This window comes from Scyliorhinus canicula, chromosome 12, assembly GCF_902713615.1.
Source record: "Scyliorhinus canicula chromosome 12, sScyCan1.1, whole genome shotgun sequence".
Lineage (NCBI taxonomy): Eukaryota > Metazoa > Chordata > Chondrichthyes > Carcharhiniformes > Scyliorhinidae > Scyliorhinus > Scyliorhinus canicula.
Window position 1 is genome coordinate 139,657,250 of NC_052157.1, and position 16,387 is coordinate 139,673,636.

Genomic DNA, 16,387 nt, shown 5'->3' on the forward strand with positions numbered 1-16,387 from the left:
CGTGTGCGCGGCTTAGCCTCATCCAATTCAAGGTGCTGCACTGGGCCCACATGACTGGGACGAGGATGAGTAGGTTCTTTGGGGGTGAAGATAGGTGTGTCAGGTGCTCGGGGAGTCCAGCGAACCATGCCCATATGTTCTGGGCATGCCCGGCACTGGAGGAGTTCTGGAAGGGGGTGGCGAGGACGGTGTCGAGGGTGGTGGGATCCAGGGTCAAGCCAGGATGGGGACTCGTGATTTTTGGGGTTGGGATGGAGCCAGGAGTGCAGGAGGCGAAAGAGGCCGGTGTGCTGGCCTTTGCGTCCCTAGTAGCCCGGCGAAGGATCTTGCTACAATGGAAGGATGCGAGGCCCCCAAGCGTGGAGACCTGGATCAATGACATGGCGGGTTTCATTAAGCTCGAGAAGGTCAAATTCGCCCTGAGAGGGTCGGTACAAGGGTTCTTTAGGCGGTGGCAACCTTTCCTCGACTTTCTGGCTCAACGATAGGGTACAGGGACAGTAGCAGCAGCAACCCGGGGGGGGAGGGGGGGAAGAGGGAGGGAAAAGGGGGGGAGGGAAAAGGGGGGGAGGGGGACAATGACTATGTTTGTTTATTTAATTTTAATTTATTTTTAAGTTCTTTTGTTGTTCATTGGGGTTGGGGGGTGGGGGGATGGGATACATATGGTCCGGGGGTGTTACAGTTATTATGGGTTATTTTGTTGCATTTCATTGTTTGTCGTTATGTTTTATATTTTCTGTAAAAATTCCAATAAAAATTATATTTAAAAAAAAAGAAAAATAAATAATTGGACTCTCAAGTCAAATATAGGACAATTTAAAATTACCAGGGATATAAAGCTGTGCTGAGGACTAACGTAATTCCCCTGAACACAAGGGCGGCATGCGGCGCAGTGGTTAGCACTGGGACTACGCGTTGAGGACCCGGGTTCGAATTCCGGCACTGGGTCACTAACCGTGTGGAGTTTGCACGTTCTCCCTGTATCTGCATGGGGCTCCACCCCAACAACCCAAAGATGTGCAGGTTCGGTGGATTGGCCATACTAAATTGCCTATTAATTGGGGAAAAAAATAATTGGGTACTCTAAATTTATAAAACACATTCCTCTGAATACACAGGGTCAGCTCAACCACTCCTTGATGCACAGCGCATAATCTGTTCATTTTATTTGTCGCCCTAAGCATTAGAGATGGATTACAACCGTGCTTACTGCAAAAAATGGAGGATTTTAGAAATATTAGTTTCTAAATATTGGGACAATTTAAGGGTTAAAAGCCTGGGGCTACAGGGCGCTTGACTGCAGTGGTCTTGTTTCTAAAAAGGATTTTGTTTTGTAAAGATCCAGTACCCTAGCCACTGTTGGGATCTGCTCTGGGATCGTAACACGCATAATGAATTTACACTGAAAGTAAAGCTTGCAGTTTAATTACTAACGTTAAACATTTTTAAAATCATGGAACTGTTAATTAGTTCATAATGTTCAATATACATCTTACTTGAAATGACTACATACAGACACTGATATTTAGACACAGGCTTAGGGCAGCTTGGTGGTGAGTGGTTCCAAGTTTCGTTAATAAAACTTGTGGCATTAAAAGCTTTATGTCACCGTTGGCGGTGCCTATACTTTCACTTGGCAGCCCTGACTTTAGCCGCAGTGCTAGGAATTAAATAAATAAATGTACTTTTACCTCTTGACTCACCAAGAACTACCCAAAGATGGGTGGTACTGCTGCAGACAGCAGCAGCTGAGTTAAGATTCTCCACTCCTTCCTGGTCAGTTGGTGGGTTATCTTCGCAGGAGGCTATTTTCTAGATGCAGGGTAGACTGTAAATGTCAGTGACACAGATTGCGTGATACAGATCTGAACCTTATTTCTCCAGTTGTGACGGAAATTGCAACTTGTCTTTTGTGAATCTTCCGAAGTTCAAGAACACTGGTGTGTTCTTTATTGTTGTAGTACTGTAGAATCCACCACGCAGTTTATATCGAGACTTCCTATTGATGTGTTGTCAGGACTTTCCAGTGGGGCATGCAGATGGTATTAATTGGGTCCTGGGTTCATTGAGCTTTTCAATTGGGATGCTCAGTGCACAAAGCAGCCAATTATTGCTATTGCTCTGAACTGTTACAATCATTGGCCTATGCTGCAAGATAAGGTAAAGCAAAGTGCCTGGTGCCCCATCTCTACCGCCAGAAAGCCCTTCCCAACCTCTCCCGTTCAATGGTGTGTGGCCCTGGACCCAGTCCTTGTCAACCCCATTGCCTGCATCCCTAAAACTGTGCGTTCTTGACAACCACACCACTCACCCCTAGCCTAAACCCCATCCCACTGAATCCTTGGATAATTTGTGGATCATGCAGACTTTTTATGTGAAATTTATTTGAAACACAACTGACCCCGGAGCCACAATGTCCGATTCATAAGGCCACTGGTAAGCACTAAACAGATTAAGATGGGTGATTGGAATTGAAGCATGTGGATGGATGGCATGGTAGCACTTGGTTAGCGCTGTTGCTTCACAGTGTCAGGGACCCGCTTCGATTCCCGCTTGGGTCACTGTCTGTGCGGAGTCGGCACATTCTCCCCATGTCGGCGTGGGTTTCCTCCGGGTGCTCTAGTTTTCTACCACAAGTCCTGAAAGACGTGCTTGTTAGGTGAATTGGATGTTCTGAATTCTCCCTCAGTGTACCCGAACAGGCGCCGGAGTGTGGCGACTAAGGGATTTTCACAGTAACTTCATTGCAGTGTTAATTTAAGCTTACTTGTGACAATAATAAAGATTATTGTTATTTCCCAGAACCCTGTCCATGACCTCAGACGATGTGAATGGATTTCAGGCTGTTCCCTCCCCCCCCCCCCCCCCAAAAAATTCAGTTTAGAAAACATGGGTACACTACTTCACATCGTCACATAGTTAGGCACGAATGTAGCCAGGCTGTGTCTCTGTGAGTGAACCCTGCAACTGGGAGAGAACTGGACACACACACACACAGACTGCTTATTACAGGAATACTCACACAGGCCCTTCACTTCCTCTTTCTCCTCCCTCCCTGAAAATCTATCCACACAGGCTAAAAGACAACATTACTGACCCCCATTTTCATACAAATTCCACTGAGGCCAGCTCCGAGTGTGTGCCCACAGAGGCTACTGCAAGGTCAGTGTTAGTTCAATACTTATCTTGGTCTGTACCCACCCCTTCCTTGATGACCTCATCTGTCTCTCTATAGCTCTGCTCAAGTGAAAAGGCAAAATGGTTGTATTAGTTCTGTTGATTGGAACTTCCTATTGGCCAATTAATTACTTTTTTTCCAATGATCAATTTATTGCTTTGACATTGATTCTTGTTTTTGCTCAGGAAGTTGGACATGCTTTCTTCATCCATTCACTTTTCTTTTGAAATTCATGATTAATACAAAACCAAGGGCGAAATTCTCCAACCCCACGCAGGGTCGGAGAATCGCCCGGAGGCGCCGATATTCCCGCTCCCGCCATGTTCAAAATTCTCCCACCCGCCATAAAACGGTGTTCTTCAAATCCCGCCGCCCGCCTCGGAGAACGGCTAGCGCCGGCAAGATGCCATTGTTTTTTTAGGCTTAATTATTCTCCGGCCCAAATGGGCCGAAGTCCCGGCGACGTGGCCATGGGTCACGCCGGCGAAAATCAAAGTTGGTTTATAACGGCGTCAACCATTGATGATGGTTGACACCGTTCAGTTACCTACATCGAGTGCGGGGGGGGGGGGAGGAGGAGGGGGGGAGGGGTTGTGAAGAGAGAGTGAAATCACTTACATTGCGTGCCAGGGGTAGGGGGGTGGGGAGGGGGGGGTAGGGGGGTAGGGGGGTGGGGGGGTAGGGGTGGGGAACTCAAGGTTCTGCAAGATGGCATAATTAAGTTCAAACATTTGGAGTAATAAATAATGTGGATCACCAAGAGTGCAGCAAATGTTTTTCTCTCTCTCTCTCAGATAGGCACGCAGCACAATATACTCGCCATTTAAAAAAAAAACAAGGCATTCACATCTATTCCAGCCGTGTTGGTTGTGGACTCTGCCACCCCTGCCCTACCCCCTACCCCCCACACCCCCCCCCCACCCCCACCCCCCCAACCCCTACCCCCACCCACCCAACCCCCACACCACCCCTACCCCCTCCCCCACCATCCCTTCCCCCCCACCACCCCTACCCCCCCACCACCCCCCCCCCTTACCACCCCTACCCCTCCCTACCACTCCTACCCCTACCACCCCTACCCAGGGCCGGTTTTAAGCCTATTTGACCAATTTCATCAAATTGGGCCCCGCACCTTAAGGGGGCCCCGAGCCAGCGGCGACAGAGTTACCGTTTGAAGCCTTTTCTGTATTCTAAGAGGAACTATAGGGTAGTTTTTACTCTTGGGGAACGCACCACATTACCGTCGACAAATCCTTCAGCCCTGCGCCGCCAAATCCTTCCGCCCGGGTAAGTAAGTTTCAAAATTTTAGTATATCAAGCATTTAATGTTTTTTTTTGGTTAAAGACGAGCATACTACACGAAATATAAACATACATAAATTTTTACTTTTGTAGAGTAGGGGCCCCACCATCACTTTTCTAATTGGGCCCGCAATTCCTAGCACCGGCCCTGCCCCTACCCCCCTACCACCCCTACCCCCCCCCCCCACCACCCGTACCCCCCCACCACCCCTACCCCCCACACCCCAACCCCTACCCCCACCCCCCCTACCCCCTCCCCCACCACCCCTACCCCCCCTACCCCCCCCCACTACCCCCACCACCCCTACCCCCCCCCCCCAACGCCGGGCGGCGTTGATGATGTTGCCCGACGTCAACCGACGCGCCACTTCCGCAGCGGGTGAAACTGACGCGTACAGCGTCACTCCGCTGCTGGCCCTTTCGGGACGGGAGATTTCGGGCTGATAAGCGGGCCCCGACGCCTGAGTCACCAGCGCCGTTTTTGCCCGCCGGTCAAGGGCGTCACGATGGACTTCGGTGAATTTCGCCCCAGATCTCAGACAACTGCTGCTGGGATTCACGCTGAAGTGGAATAAGAGGCTCAAAAAAGTTGGATTTTTTGGGGGGGCCTTGGCAAAAGGAGTTATTTTTGCCCCTATAGAAATGGGAAATGTTAGAAATGTTCAGCATATCTGGCTGCATCGGTGCAGAGAGAAAGAGAGGTGAATGACCCTTTGCCAGAACTAGTGCAGAATGTGGAGCTGAAGCATCGGCTCGGATTCTATCCCCACAGAGACTGACTGGCTTGCGGAATATTTGCAGAGTTCTCTGTTTATATTCCAGATTTCCAGCATCTGCAGTGTTTCGCTCTCTTGTTACCTGCTCCTTGCTGGGCATCTGTAAATGTTTCAATTTAAAATGAGAAAATATTTATCACATAATACAAAGTGTGCATTTTCTGTTTATCCACTCGAGTGGATAGAAATAGCACATTATTGCGCTTAAATTGGGTGCTGTTAATTTACTGGCAGGTTTTGGCATTTTTAAACTTGTAAGTGAAAACAGGAGTCATGCGCCAATAGAATACATCACTGATACTTCAGGATGTTCTCATTTGTAGGTAGGATCGTTGCTTGTAGATCCGTGGTGCTTGTGAGGTTGAACACTACTGCAGGTTTTTTCAAACTGCGGGTGTCAGGAGGGTTGTGGATCAATTGATCGAGGGGTGGTTGTCCTGGTGATGGGAGAAGCATCCAATGGCTACTGGCATTTTTATTGAGAATGGTGGCAGCTGCCACATTTTAAATGAGAAGAAATTAGGCTCTGTGCAGTCTTCCAGCCAGAAGCACTAGCAGTGAGCATGTTGTGCGTCCTGTAGACACATTTGACGCCAACCGCCTTGTAGGTATGTGTTTTTGGCTCGAAATCACAGAGTGAACTTCTTCCATTTTCCAGCTGTTTTCTAGGCAGGGGGACTGTGAAGATGAATCATTTTCTTAGAAGTAAGTGACAGTCAGAGACACATACAGGCAGTATCTACTGGACAGGATCTCACAGCAGTATCTGCTGGAGAGAGCTGCGCAGGTGAGTCCAGGGCAGGACAGAACAGTGCTAGTGTTAGCTCTGTAAAGAGCTCCAGGGCCTCTGGTTAACAACCCACGAAGAAGAAACTTAACTCAGGAACAAAGCATTACAAAGATGATTTCTTGAGGTATGGTTTTGTCAATTGTGTCAATGCAAATAAAGATGCAAAGCCCATGGGCGCAATTCTCCGCTCTCACGAAAATTCGGAGAATAGCGGGCGGCGTAAATTTTTACGGACACGCTGGTTCGACGCCCTCCCGCTATTCTCCCCCCCCCTCACGGCCGCCCCCCGACACGAATCGCTGCTCGCCGTTTTTTTACGGCAAGCAGATATTCACCCCTGGCCGATGGGCCGATTTCCAAGGCCTTTACAGCCGTTTTTATGAACGTAAAACACACCTGGTCTGACTGTTCGTAAAAACAGCCGTAAAGTCCCGATCTGGGGAACCATGGCACCGATTGGCATGGCAGTACCACGGCCGTGCCAAGGGTGCCATGGGCCCGCGATCGGTGGGCACCGATCGCGGGCAGCAGGGAACTTAACCCGCGCACTCTTTCTCCCTCCGCCGCCCCGCTGGATCCATTCGCGGGGCGGCTGAGGGGCATACCGGCCCGCGCATGCGTGGGTTTCACGCATATGCGTGATGACGTCATCCGCGCATACGCGGGTTGGAGTCGTCCAATCCGCGCATGCGCGGCTGACGTCATCTGACGCGTCAGCCGTCGCTAACTCTGGCTAGCGGGCTTAACGAAATTCGTTAAGCCCGCGATGCCAGAGTTCACGGCCGCGCGATGCTAGCCCCGACCGGGGAGCTGAATCGGTTCCCGGTCGGGGGGGGGGCGGAGGCTGGCGTCAAACGCGCCCGTTTTTGACGCCAGCTTCCCGAGTTTTCATAACTCGGGAGAATCGCGCCCCATGTATGTTATATGTAGGAATGTACTGGCAAATGAAAGGAGAAGTTTCAGATTTTGAATAAAAAGAGGTGGGTGAAACATTCCTTGTGGTTGAGATCCCAGAGCCAGTTATTAATTTACAACTGACTCCAAATGAAAAGACAACACTGCTGTACCTGAACTGTGATAGCACATTAAAAACGCACCGGAAGCAAATAAGGCTGTCAGAATTCTAGGACTCCCAGGACTATTCAGTGCTTTGTAAAACAAGCATTTTGTTTCTATTGCCCTTCACGATGACCTAGATGTGTGAGGTTGGATTTTCCAATTTCACAAAGGTGAAGATAGCACAAAGGAACTGGCTGAGGTCTGCACCTGATTAACACATTGCTGTCTCCCCCTGTGAACCTGATTGTAGTGAGATCATGAAGACCAAGCAGGCTCACCTGTTGCATTAAAGGTAAGTGAATGGGGCGTGGGTCTCGAACACAGCTGGCGTTGGTCGTGGATTGCAAAGAACGGCAGGTGAGGGTCGCAAAGGTCAGCTGGTGTGGCTCACAAAGATCGTCTGGTGGGACGCGATGGTCGGCTGGCGTGGGTCATGAAGGTCGACGAGAGTGGGTCGTGAAGGTTCGGCGGTTGGCAAAAGTGGGTCCCAGGAAAAAAGTTTGAAAAACACTGGACTATTGATATTGCATCTGGACATTGCGTTGAGCCAGGTTCAAAGTAGCAAAACTAATTGATTAATATGAATGACCAAGTTTTGGGCAATTGTCTGACAATGATTGTCAGGTGCAACAAACTGAAACCGAGCTTTTGATGTGCTTTATAAATAGAGGTAGGAAGTACAAAACCCAAATCCAATATAAACCAGTTTAACTCCATTGTGACAATGGAAGAATACGAGGGGGGGGGGGGGTTAAATGGGGATGGGATGAGAGGGGGGGGGTGAGGATAAGGAGTCTGAAACAGGTGAACAGGTGAAGCACCAGAGCCCACCATTTCTATCCCTGGCCTCCAGTCTTACCAATAAAGTCGAACAGGAAACGCATGACAGGAACAATGCAACAGGAAAAATAGTACAGGAAATACATTTGGAAATGCTGTAATTACAGCCTCCTGCCAATGGTGGCACTGCACCACCTCCAGTCCAGCCATCAACACCATTACACTCACCCAGCTTCTCAGGAAATGAGTTTAGACAAATTCAGCTCCCATGAAATTTAAGAATTTTACAGCAAGTAAAAACAAGACTTCTAATGTTTTATTAATTTACAATGTGGGGAATCAAGATTAAGTCTAGTCTTTAGAAGACGCCGGGTTAGATGTTAAGGGATATTTGTGTCAGAGAATTCATAATGTAACTCGGCTAGCATCATTATTGTTATGAATCTCAGAATTGTAAAATGCCAGCAGTGCAATCGGAGGCCATTCAGCCCATTGAGCCTAGACCGACCCTTCAAAAGAGCTCTCCACCTCGGACCACTCCTCCGTCCTATCCTATGCTGGTAAAGCTTTTTGGGATTTAGGTTGTCAGGAAAATAAGTTCACACAAATTAAGCTCTATCTAAGTTTAAGGTAGGAGGTGAACTGGTTGATCTGAAATGTCAAAAAGAGTGCCTTTTCTAGGGAGAACTTAAATTGTGATGCTATCACAGATCAAATCACACAAGTTCTATCCACGTCAAGCTATTACTTTCCATGAATGTCATTCTAATCAAACTGTAAGAAGTCAGGAAGAATTTCCTCCAGCATTGCTCCGAGTCCCAGCAGCATGGAGTAAGATGGAAAACAAGCAACAGCCCGGAGCAACCGGGGAAGGCCCTGGTGTGATAAAGAAGCTGCAAAACTTCGAGGTAGACAGTGGAGCTGGTTCGGAATATACTTGATGATGTTATAATTCGGCAGTTTACACTGAGCGGATGCTTTGCCGGCCAGGATTATCTGTAAATTGAAGCTTGGGTTTATGTACATTATGTTTCAATTGCAATTGACAGGCAAGCCAGAAGGGAATAAAATGTTTCAGACAAATAGAATTTGCTGCTTCAAAGACCTTGTGATTGTCCATAAACATTGCACTAAAAGAAATAATTATTCATAATGGAATTTGTTCACATTTACACCCAATATTTACACTGTATATGCAAATAATTCCTGATGAATTTTTCTGCATATTTCTGATGAAATGCAATTCCAAAGTCCTTCTTTAAAAGTCTGTACACTCTGATCAATAATATTTGAGTAACTGCATGATACTGTGCAGTGTCCTACAAAACTGTTAGTTAATCCAACACGTAGCTAAGATAACGTGCAAGATCAGATTCTTAAAGTACAGCTGCCAAATGTGGGGAGCTAAATGCTGACAATGATCCCAAGAATGTGTGCTGCTTTCCCATTACATTAACACCAGCGTTTTATTACTGATAGTTTAACTGGCAAAATTAAATCTAAAACATCCCACAATCTAAAGGTAGTAAGCTCGCAGATGGAAATTTTACCCAATCGTTAAGTGTGTTCAAAGTACAGAGAGACAGATCTTAGATCAGTCAGGGAATCAAAGGTTAAGGGGATAGGACGGGAAAGTGGAGCTGCGGATTACCACATCAGATCAGTCATGATCTCATTGAGTGGCAGAGCAGACTCAATGGGCCGAGTAGCCTTTTGCTCCTATGTCTTATGGTCTCTTCCCCACAATCATGGAACCTTGCAGAACAGAAGGGGCCCATTCCGCACATTGTGCCGATGCTGGCCCTTCAAATCGTTCTCACTCTCCCAGCTCTTTCCCCATCGGTCTGCAATACTTTCCTTCTCTAGGATTCGTCCAATTCCCTTTTGGCCTCTCCACGGTGCCTACTCCTCTGCATTGCGGCAGACTTCATTAAAGATTATTTGCACAATAAATCTTTCAAAAAATAAATCAGCTGCCACTAATCTCAGGATAAGTACTTCCAATTTCTGGCACTTGGTGTTTCAATAGTCTGGATGCTTGTTTGAAGTTGATTATAAATTTAGCTTTCGCATGACGCACGCAAAGTGTGCTGGAAAGATTAATGCATCTTTTAGCTGAAATGATTCAGCTTTAAATACAGAATACTGATTCGAATATGGTATTTGTCGAAGATTATATTTAACTTTAGAAACATCATATTCATGGGTTAGACTAATCAATGATTACAAATTGGCCCCAAACTCTTTGGGAGTTCCATGAAGAAGGCCTGCAATTATCTTACCTCCATCCTTTAGTCAGTGTCTCGGTATATTGATTTCTTCACAATTGTGTACAAACATTGTTATCCAAAGTGAATAAAATTTCTACAACAGAAGGAACTATAGATCCTGAAGATAAAGCCTGGACTTTGGCCATATGTCAAATATAGTCAAATATAGCACATGTGTGAAAGAGGAAAGTAGTCAGTACTGATCACAAGGGGATACTGTCGTTACGTTCTTTGGTCAGAATGTAGTATGGTTGGATATTGGGCAAACCCATAAATGCAAAATGCTCAGACAGCTTTCAAAAGTGACTGCCCCACAGTACTCATAGAATTCCTACAGTGCAGAAGGAGGCCATTCGGCCCACTGAGTCTGCATCAACCCTCCAAAAGAGCAACCCACCTAAGCCCACTCCTCCGCCCCATCCCTGGAACCCACCCAACCTTTGGACACTAAGGGGCAATTTAGCTTGGCAAATCCACCTAACTTACATCTTTGGACTGGCAGTGACTCAAGGGGATACAAGGTCATAAACTTGTGACACGCAGCCTTTTGCCATTGGTGCATGTTTTGCCACAGTTCAGTCTGGGATAAAAGAAATTGGTGGGTTTCTGATCAAGATAAAGATAGATAGTTTTTTGACGAATAAAGGGATAAAGGGGTTATGGTGTTCGGGCCGAAAAGTGGAGCTGAGCCCACAAAAGATCAGCCATGATCTTGTTGAATGGCGGAGCAGGCTCGAAGGGCCAGATGGAAGAGGGAAGAAATGTGGCCTTTTTCGGTCCATGTTTTCCTTTGGTTATGCTGCTTAACCTTTGTTTCAGCCACTCTTCCACTGTCGGGTGAAAATATCTTAGCGGCTACTGACAACCCTTGGGCTTGCATTTACAGAACAGAAGATCGCACTTCACGGGTATGGAAGGTGCTGTCGATGAGTGCCTTGGTGAGTTTCTGCAGTGGGTCATGTAGATAGTACACACTGTTGACACTGTGCATCGGTGGTGGAGGGAGTGAATGTTTAACGTGATGGATTGAACTTCTGATGTATAAGGAGCCACAGATGGAAACACTTTAAAAAAGGCCAAAACACATGGCCACTTGAACGGTTTAGGATCAGTAACTATGTTGTCTTTCCTTTGCGAGATAAGGGTATTAGCTTTAATAAGCCTCATTAATTGGTACATGATCACAAACTGGAGCACTGACCTGAAGTTCCACTCCATATCCTCTGTAGACTGTGATGGTATAGATGCAATCCAAGTTGCTGTAGTACAGGTGACTGGGATATTCTGGAGACTCAATGTATCCCTCAAAGTCTGTGAAATTTAAACTGCAAGGAGCTGCAAAGGAAAACAGACAAAGGAATTAGCACTTGCAAAACAGAGTCTGGGTCTCCCTTGATCCCATTTCACTTTCTATTCTGCACAAAATTGACTCCTTGAAAGGGTTTGTTGTTCAGATCAATAAAGATCTTTTGTCTCCATTGACTGCAGTAAAACTGCTGTTGTGCATCTCAGTCTGTGATGAATCAGTTTTCACATCGCTGGTTTGGTAGTGTTGCCTTATTTTCTCACACCCTTAAACATGGAACAGTCCCACAGGATATTTCAAACCGTCCAAAGCATTGACATCAGATTGTACAGAATGTTTCCTCAGTGTGGCCTTTATCTCTTAAAGGGAATTATGAATGTCTTTTTAAAAAAAAAATTTCAAAATTTGATTATGGGACTTGGGCGTCGCTGGCCAGGCCAGCATTTTATTGCCCACAAGAAAGTAGTGATGAGCTGCCTTCTTGAGTAGCTCAAGTCCATGAGGTGTAGGTACACCCACTGTGATGTTAGGGAGGGAGTTCCAAGATTTTGATACAGCGACAGCGAAGGAACAGCAAAATATTTCTGTAAGAGGGGAACCAATGAATAGGGTTTAATTACCACAATTTATTAGGGCAATCAATAATTATAGTCTATTAAGAGGGTCGTGGGGACGCTTTTGAATGTAAATAGTGCGGTTTAGCATATTAGAACAGTGGAGGAAAATTCCACAGTCTGGATAAAGATACCAACCAGTAACATGTGGATGTGGCAAAGAAAACGCAAATTATGCTAAATAAATGCTTACGTAGCGATAAATACCACCTGCAAGACCCTCAACAACATGTTTTTCAGTCTAATTGGTTCTTCAGTAACCTCAGCAATAAGAAGGGTTAATAACATGTTTTCCAATCTAATGTGGTTTTTCTAAGACCCAGAGACGCAGACACAACCAACAATGTTAGCAACAAGGAAAGAGTTTAGGGAAAGGGTCACAGAGAGGTAAGGATATAAAATAGTCATGCTGCCTGGGTGAACACCTGTAACTTATTTAATGTAAAAGTTTGAACCAGACTACGTTCGACTGTAAATAATGTCTTTGTCTACGTGACTGACAATGTATAAATATCGCTCGTTTTCTCAGTTGGGTAGAGTCAGCTCCAGAGATCCTTCTTTGAGGTTGTGCTCTCCTAACACATTAGCTAATAAACAATCATTCTGTACCTGGGTCTCCTGCGATTATTTTGTATGATAGTCTAGCAGTATAATATTTTAATGGTGAGTGACTTGGAGGGGAACTTCGAGGTTTTGGAGTTTCCATGCATCTGCCACCTTGCCCTTCTAAATGGTAGTGGTCACAAGTTTAGAAGGTGCTAAAGGTGCTAGCAAATGAGCCTGGGTGAGGTCCTGGTGTGTCTTGTAGATGGCATACCCAGCTGCCACTGTGCGTGAATGGTGGAGGGAGTAAATGTTTAAGATGATGGATGGGGTTCTGATGTAAGTGGGCTGGACGGTGTCAAGACTCTGGAGTGTTGGAGTTTCATCCAGGCAGGTGGAGTGTATTCCAACGTACCCCTGACCTGTGCCTTGCAGATGGTGGACAGGCTCTGGGAGCCAGGAAATTAGTTACCCACCACAGAATTCACAGCCTCTGAGCAGTTCTTGTAACCACAGTGTTTACACGGTAGTTGCTGGTCAACGGCAACTCTCACGATGTTGAAAGCGTGGGATTAAACAATTGTAATTCCATTAAATGTCTAGGGGGGACTTTCCCTTGTTGGAGATAGTGATTACCTGGCTTGTGTGGCATGAATGCTACTTGCCACTTATCAGCCCAAGTCTGGACATTGTCCAGGTCTTGCTGCACATGGATTTGGACTGTTTGAGGAGTTGCAAATAATGATAATCATTGTGCAATCATCAGCGAATATCACCACTTCTGATCTTATGATAGAAGGAAGGTCATTGATGAAGCAATTGAACATGCTTGGGCCTAGGGCACTACCCTGATGAACTCCTACATGACCGAGACGATTGACCTCCAATAACCGCAACCATCTTCCTTTGTGCGAGGTATGACTCCAGGCAATGAAGAGCCTTTCCCTGCTTCTCACTATCTCCAGCTTTGCTAGGGTTACACTTGATTAAATACTGCCTTGATGTTAATTGCAGTCACTCTCGCTTCATCTCCGGAATGAATTGACTTGGCTAGGATTGTTGCAAATGCTTGCCTTGTCTTTTGCTCTGATGTGCGAGGCTCCCCCACTATTGAGGATGGGGATATTTGTGGAACATCCCCCTTCAGTTAGTTGTTTATTGTCCATCACCATTCAGGGCTGGGTGTAGCAGGACTGCAGAGCTTTGCGCTGATCTGTTGGTTGTGGCATTGTTTCGCTCTGTCCATCACAGGCTACTTCTGCTGTTTGGTACACAAATAGTCCTCCTGTATTGTTGCTTCACCAGGTTGACACCTCATTTGTAGGTGTCATGTGAGAGTACCTTTAAGAAATGGGTGTTTATCAAATAGCTGTAGTGGATGCATCTTTAAGAAATAGGTGTTTATCAAATAGCTGCAGTGATGTCAAAATGTGGGTGGAGCTGGGCTGTCTGTCTGCTTTGACTTTTGTTTTTGAGCTAGCAGTTACAGTGCGTGTTTAGTTTCGTTTTCAGAGTTGGAGTTTCATCCAGCCAAACAAGGTGTAATTTTGATCTCTCTGCATGAAAACAATGTCTTCAGATCACTTGCTAATTTAAAAGTGATAACTGCTCTCAGTAGAGAATTTAAACCTTCTGCCTGTGTTAAAGAGGGTATTTGTCTTATGGATGTTGCTGGGAAAGATTAAGGGTTACTTATATAGTACTGTATTCTTTGGGGGACGTATTTGAGTTGATAGTTGCTAAGATGTCCACTGTGTGTTTATAAAATGTTAACTGGATTCGTAGAAGAAACGTTGTTTTGTTTTAAAAGTACTTTAGCTCTCTGTTGTATCACACCTGTAGCGTGGGCCCTTGTGCTCCCAATAACCAAAATATATTAAAAGTTCTGGGTCAGGTGAACTCCATGATACATTTTGGGGTTCTCTAAACCCTGACCCGGAATAGTAGGTATGCTTGCTATTGCTGCTAACATGCCCGCCTACACTCTTAATTGAGCCAGGGTTGACCCCCAGTCTTGGTGAGAATGGTAGAGTGGGGGATATCGCGGGCCAGGTTACAGATTGTGGCTGAGTACAATTATGATGGTCCACAATGCCTGATGGATTCCCAGAGTTGCTCAAATTTATAATGGTTAATCTACCCCACAACATAATGGAGAACACCCTCTATTCGATGCAGGACTTCATCTCCATAAGGACTGTGTGCCGGTCACACTTATCAATACTGTCATGGACTTGCATCTGCGATTGGTAGATTGGTGAGCATGACTTCAAGTAGGGTTTTCCTTCTTGCTGGTTCCCTCAAAACCTGCCACAGATGCAGTCTAACCGCTATGTCCTTTAGGACTCAACCAACATTTGTGTTACCGAGCCACTCCTGGTGATAGACATTGAAGAAACCAGAGTACATTCTGTTCCCATGCCACTCTCCTTGTTTCCTCCAAGTGGTGGTTAACATTGAGAAATACTGATTCATCAGCTGAGGGGATTGGTGTGGTGGTGGTGGTGGGGGGTGGTGTTGTGTGTGCTTATGATAAGTGATATTCAGCGGGATAATCAACAAGTTTCCTTGCCCTTGTTTGAGCCGATGTCATGAGATTCCATGAGGTTTGGAGACAATGTTGAGGTTTCCCAGAGTGGCTCCCTCCCGACTGTATGCTGCTGTGCCACCAGCTCTGCTGGGACTGTCCTGCTGATGGGGTAGGCCATATTCAGCAATGATGATGGCAGTGTCTGGGACATTATCTGTAAGGTCTGATTCCGTGAGTATGACTATGTCAGGATGTTGCTTGACTAGTCTGAGAGACAGCCCTGCCAATTTTAGCTTAAACCCCCATATCTTAGCAAGGGAGATTTTGCAAGGTCAACACGGCTGGGTATGTCATTTTTGTTTCCACTGCCTAGATCAATACCAGGTGGTCCATCCAGTTTCACTTTTTCACTTTGTGTACACTTTTCTGTAACTGATTAGTTACAACTGAGAGAATTGCTAGGCCAATTCAAGAGGGCATTTAAGAGCTAATTCATTGCTGTGTCTGGAGTCACAAGTAGGCCCAATAAGGCGAGGATGGCAGATTTCTTTCCCTGTTATGGGAGTGTACCTTTAACAAATGGGTGTTTATCAAATAGCTGCAGTGACATCATTGTGTGGGTGGAGCTGGGTTGTGTCTCTGGCTTTTACTTTCGTTTTGAGCTGGAAGCTGTTTGTGGTTTTGTGTTTTACTTTCGTTTTAAGGAGTTGAAAGCTGAATGCAGACAAGGAAGGATAATTTTGTCTCTCTCGCTGTATGTTAAAAGGTGTCCAGATCACTCGATAACCGTCTTGTGTAAAGAATTTATACCTACTGCTTTGTTAAAAAGGGTGTTTGGCTTATGGATGTTGTTAGGAAAGTTATTAAGGGTTACATATAGAGTACATATAGAAGGGCAGCACGGTAGCATGGTGGTTAGCACAATTGCTTCACAGCTCCAGGGTCCCGGGTTTAATTCCCGGCTTGGGTCACTGTCTGTGCAGAGTCTGCACATTCTCCCCGTGTGCGCGTGGGTTTCCTCCGGGTGCTCCGGTTTCCTCCCACAGTCCAAAGATGTGCAGGGTAGGTGGATTGGCCATGCTAAATTGCCCTTAGTGTCCAAAATTGCCTTTAGTGTTGGGTGGGGTTACTGGGTTATGGGGATAGGGTGGGGGTGTGGGCTTGGGTAGGGTGCTCTTTCAAAAAAAAGAGCCAGTGCAGACTCGATGGGCCGAATGGCCTCCTTGTGCACTGTAA

The 16,387-nt window shown here is 46.1% G+C and overlaps 1 protein-coding gene across 3 annotated transcripts in view; it reads right to left on the reverse strand.

Moving 5' to 3' along the window:
- sez6b (seizure related 6 homolog b) overlaps nucleotides 1-16,387 on the reverse strand; it is a 1,051,857-nt gene that overhangs the window by 571,038 nt on the left and 464,432 nt on the right. For all 3 annotated transcript variants that reach the window (XM_038814277.1, XM_038814276.1, XM_038814278.1), the window contains one exon: nucleotides 11,360-11,493. In XM_038814277.1, coding sequence (XP_038670205.1) covers nucleotides 11,360-11,493 — 134 coding nt within the window. The remainder of the gene's footprint in view (nucleotides 1-11,359; nucleotides 11,494-16,387) is intronic.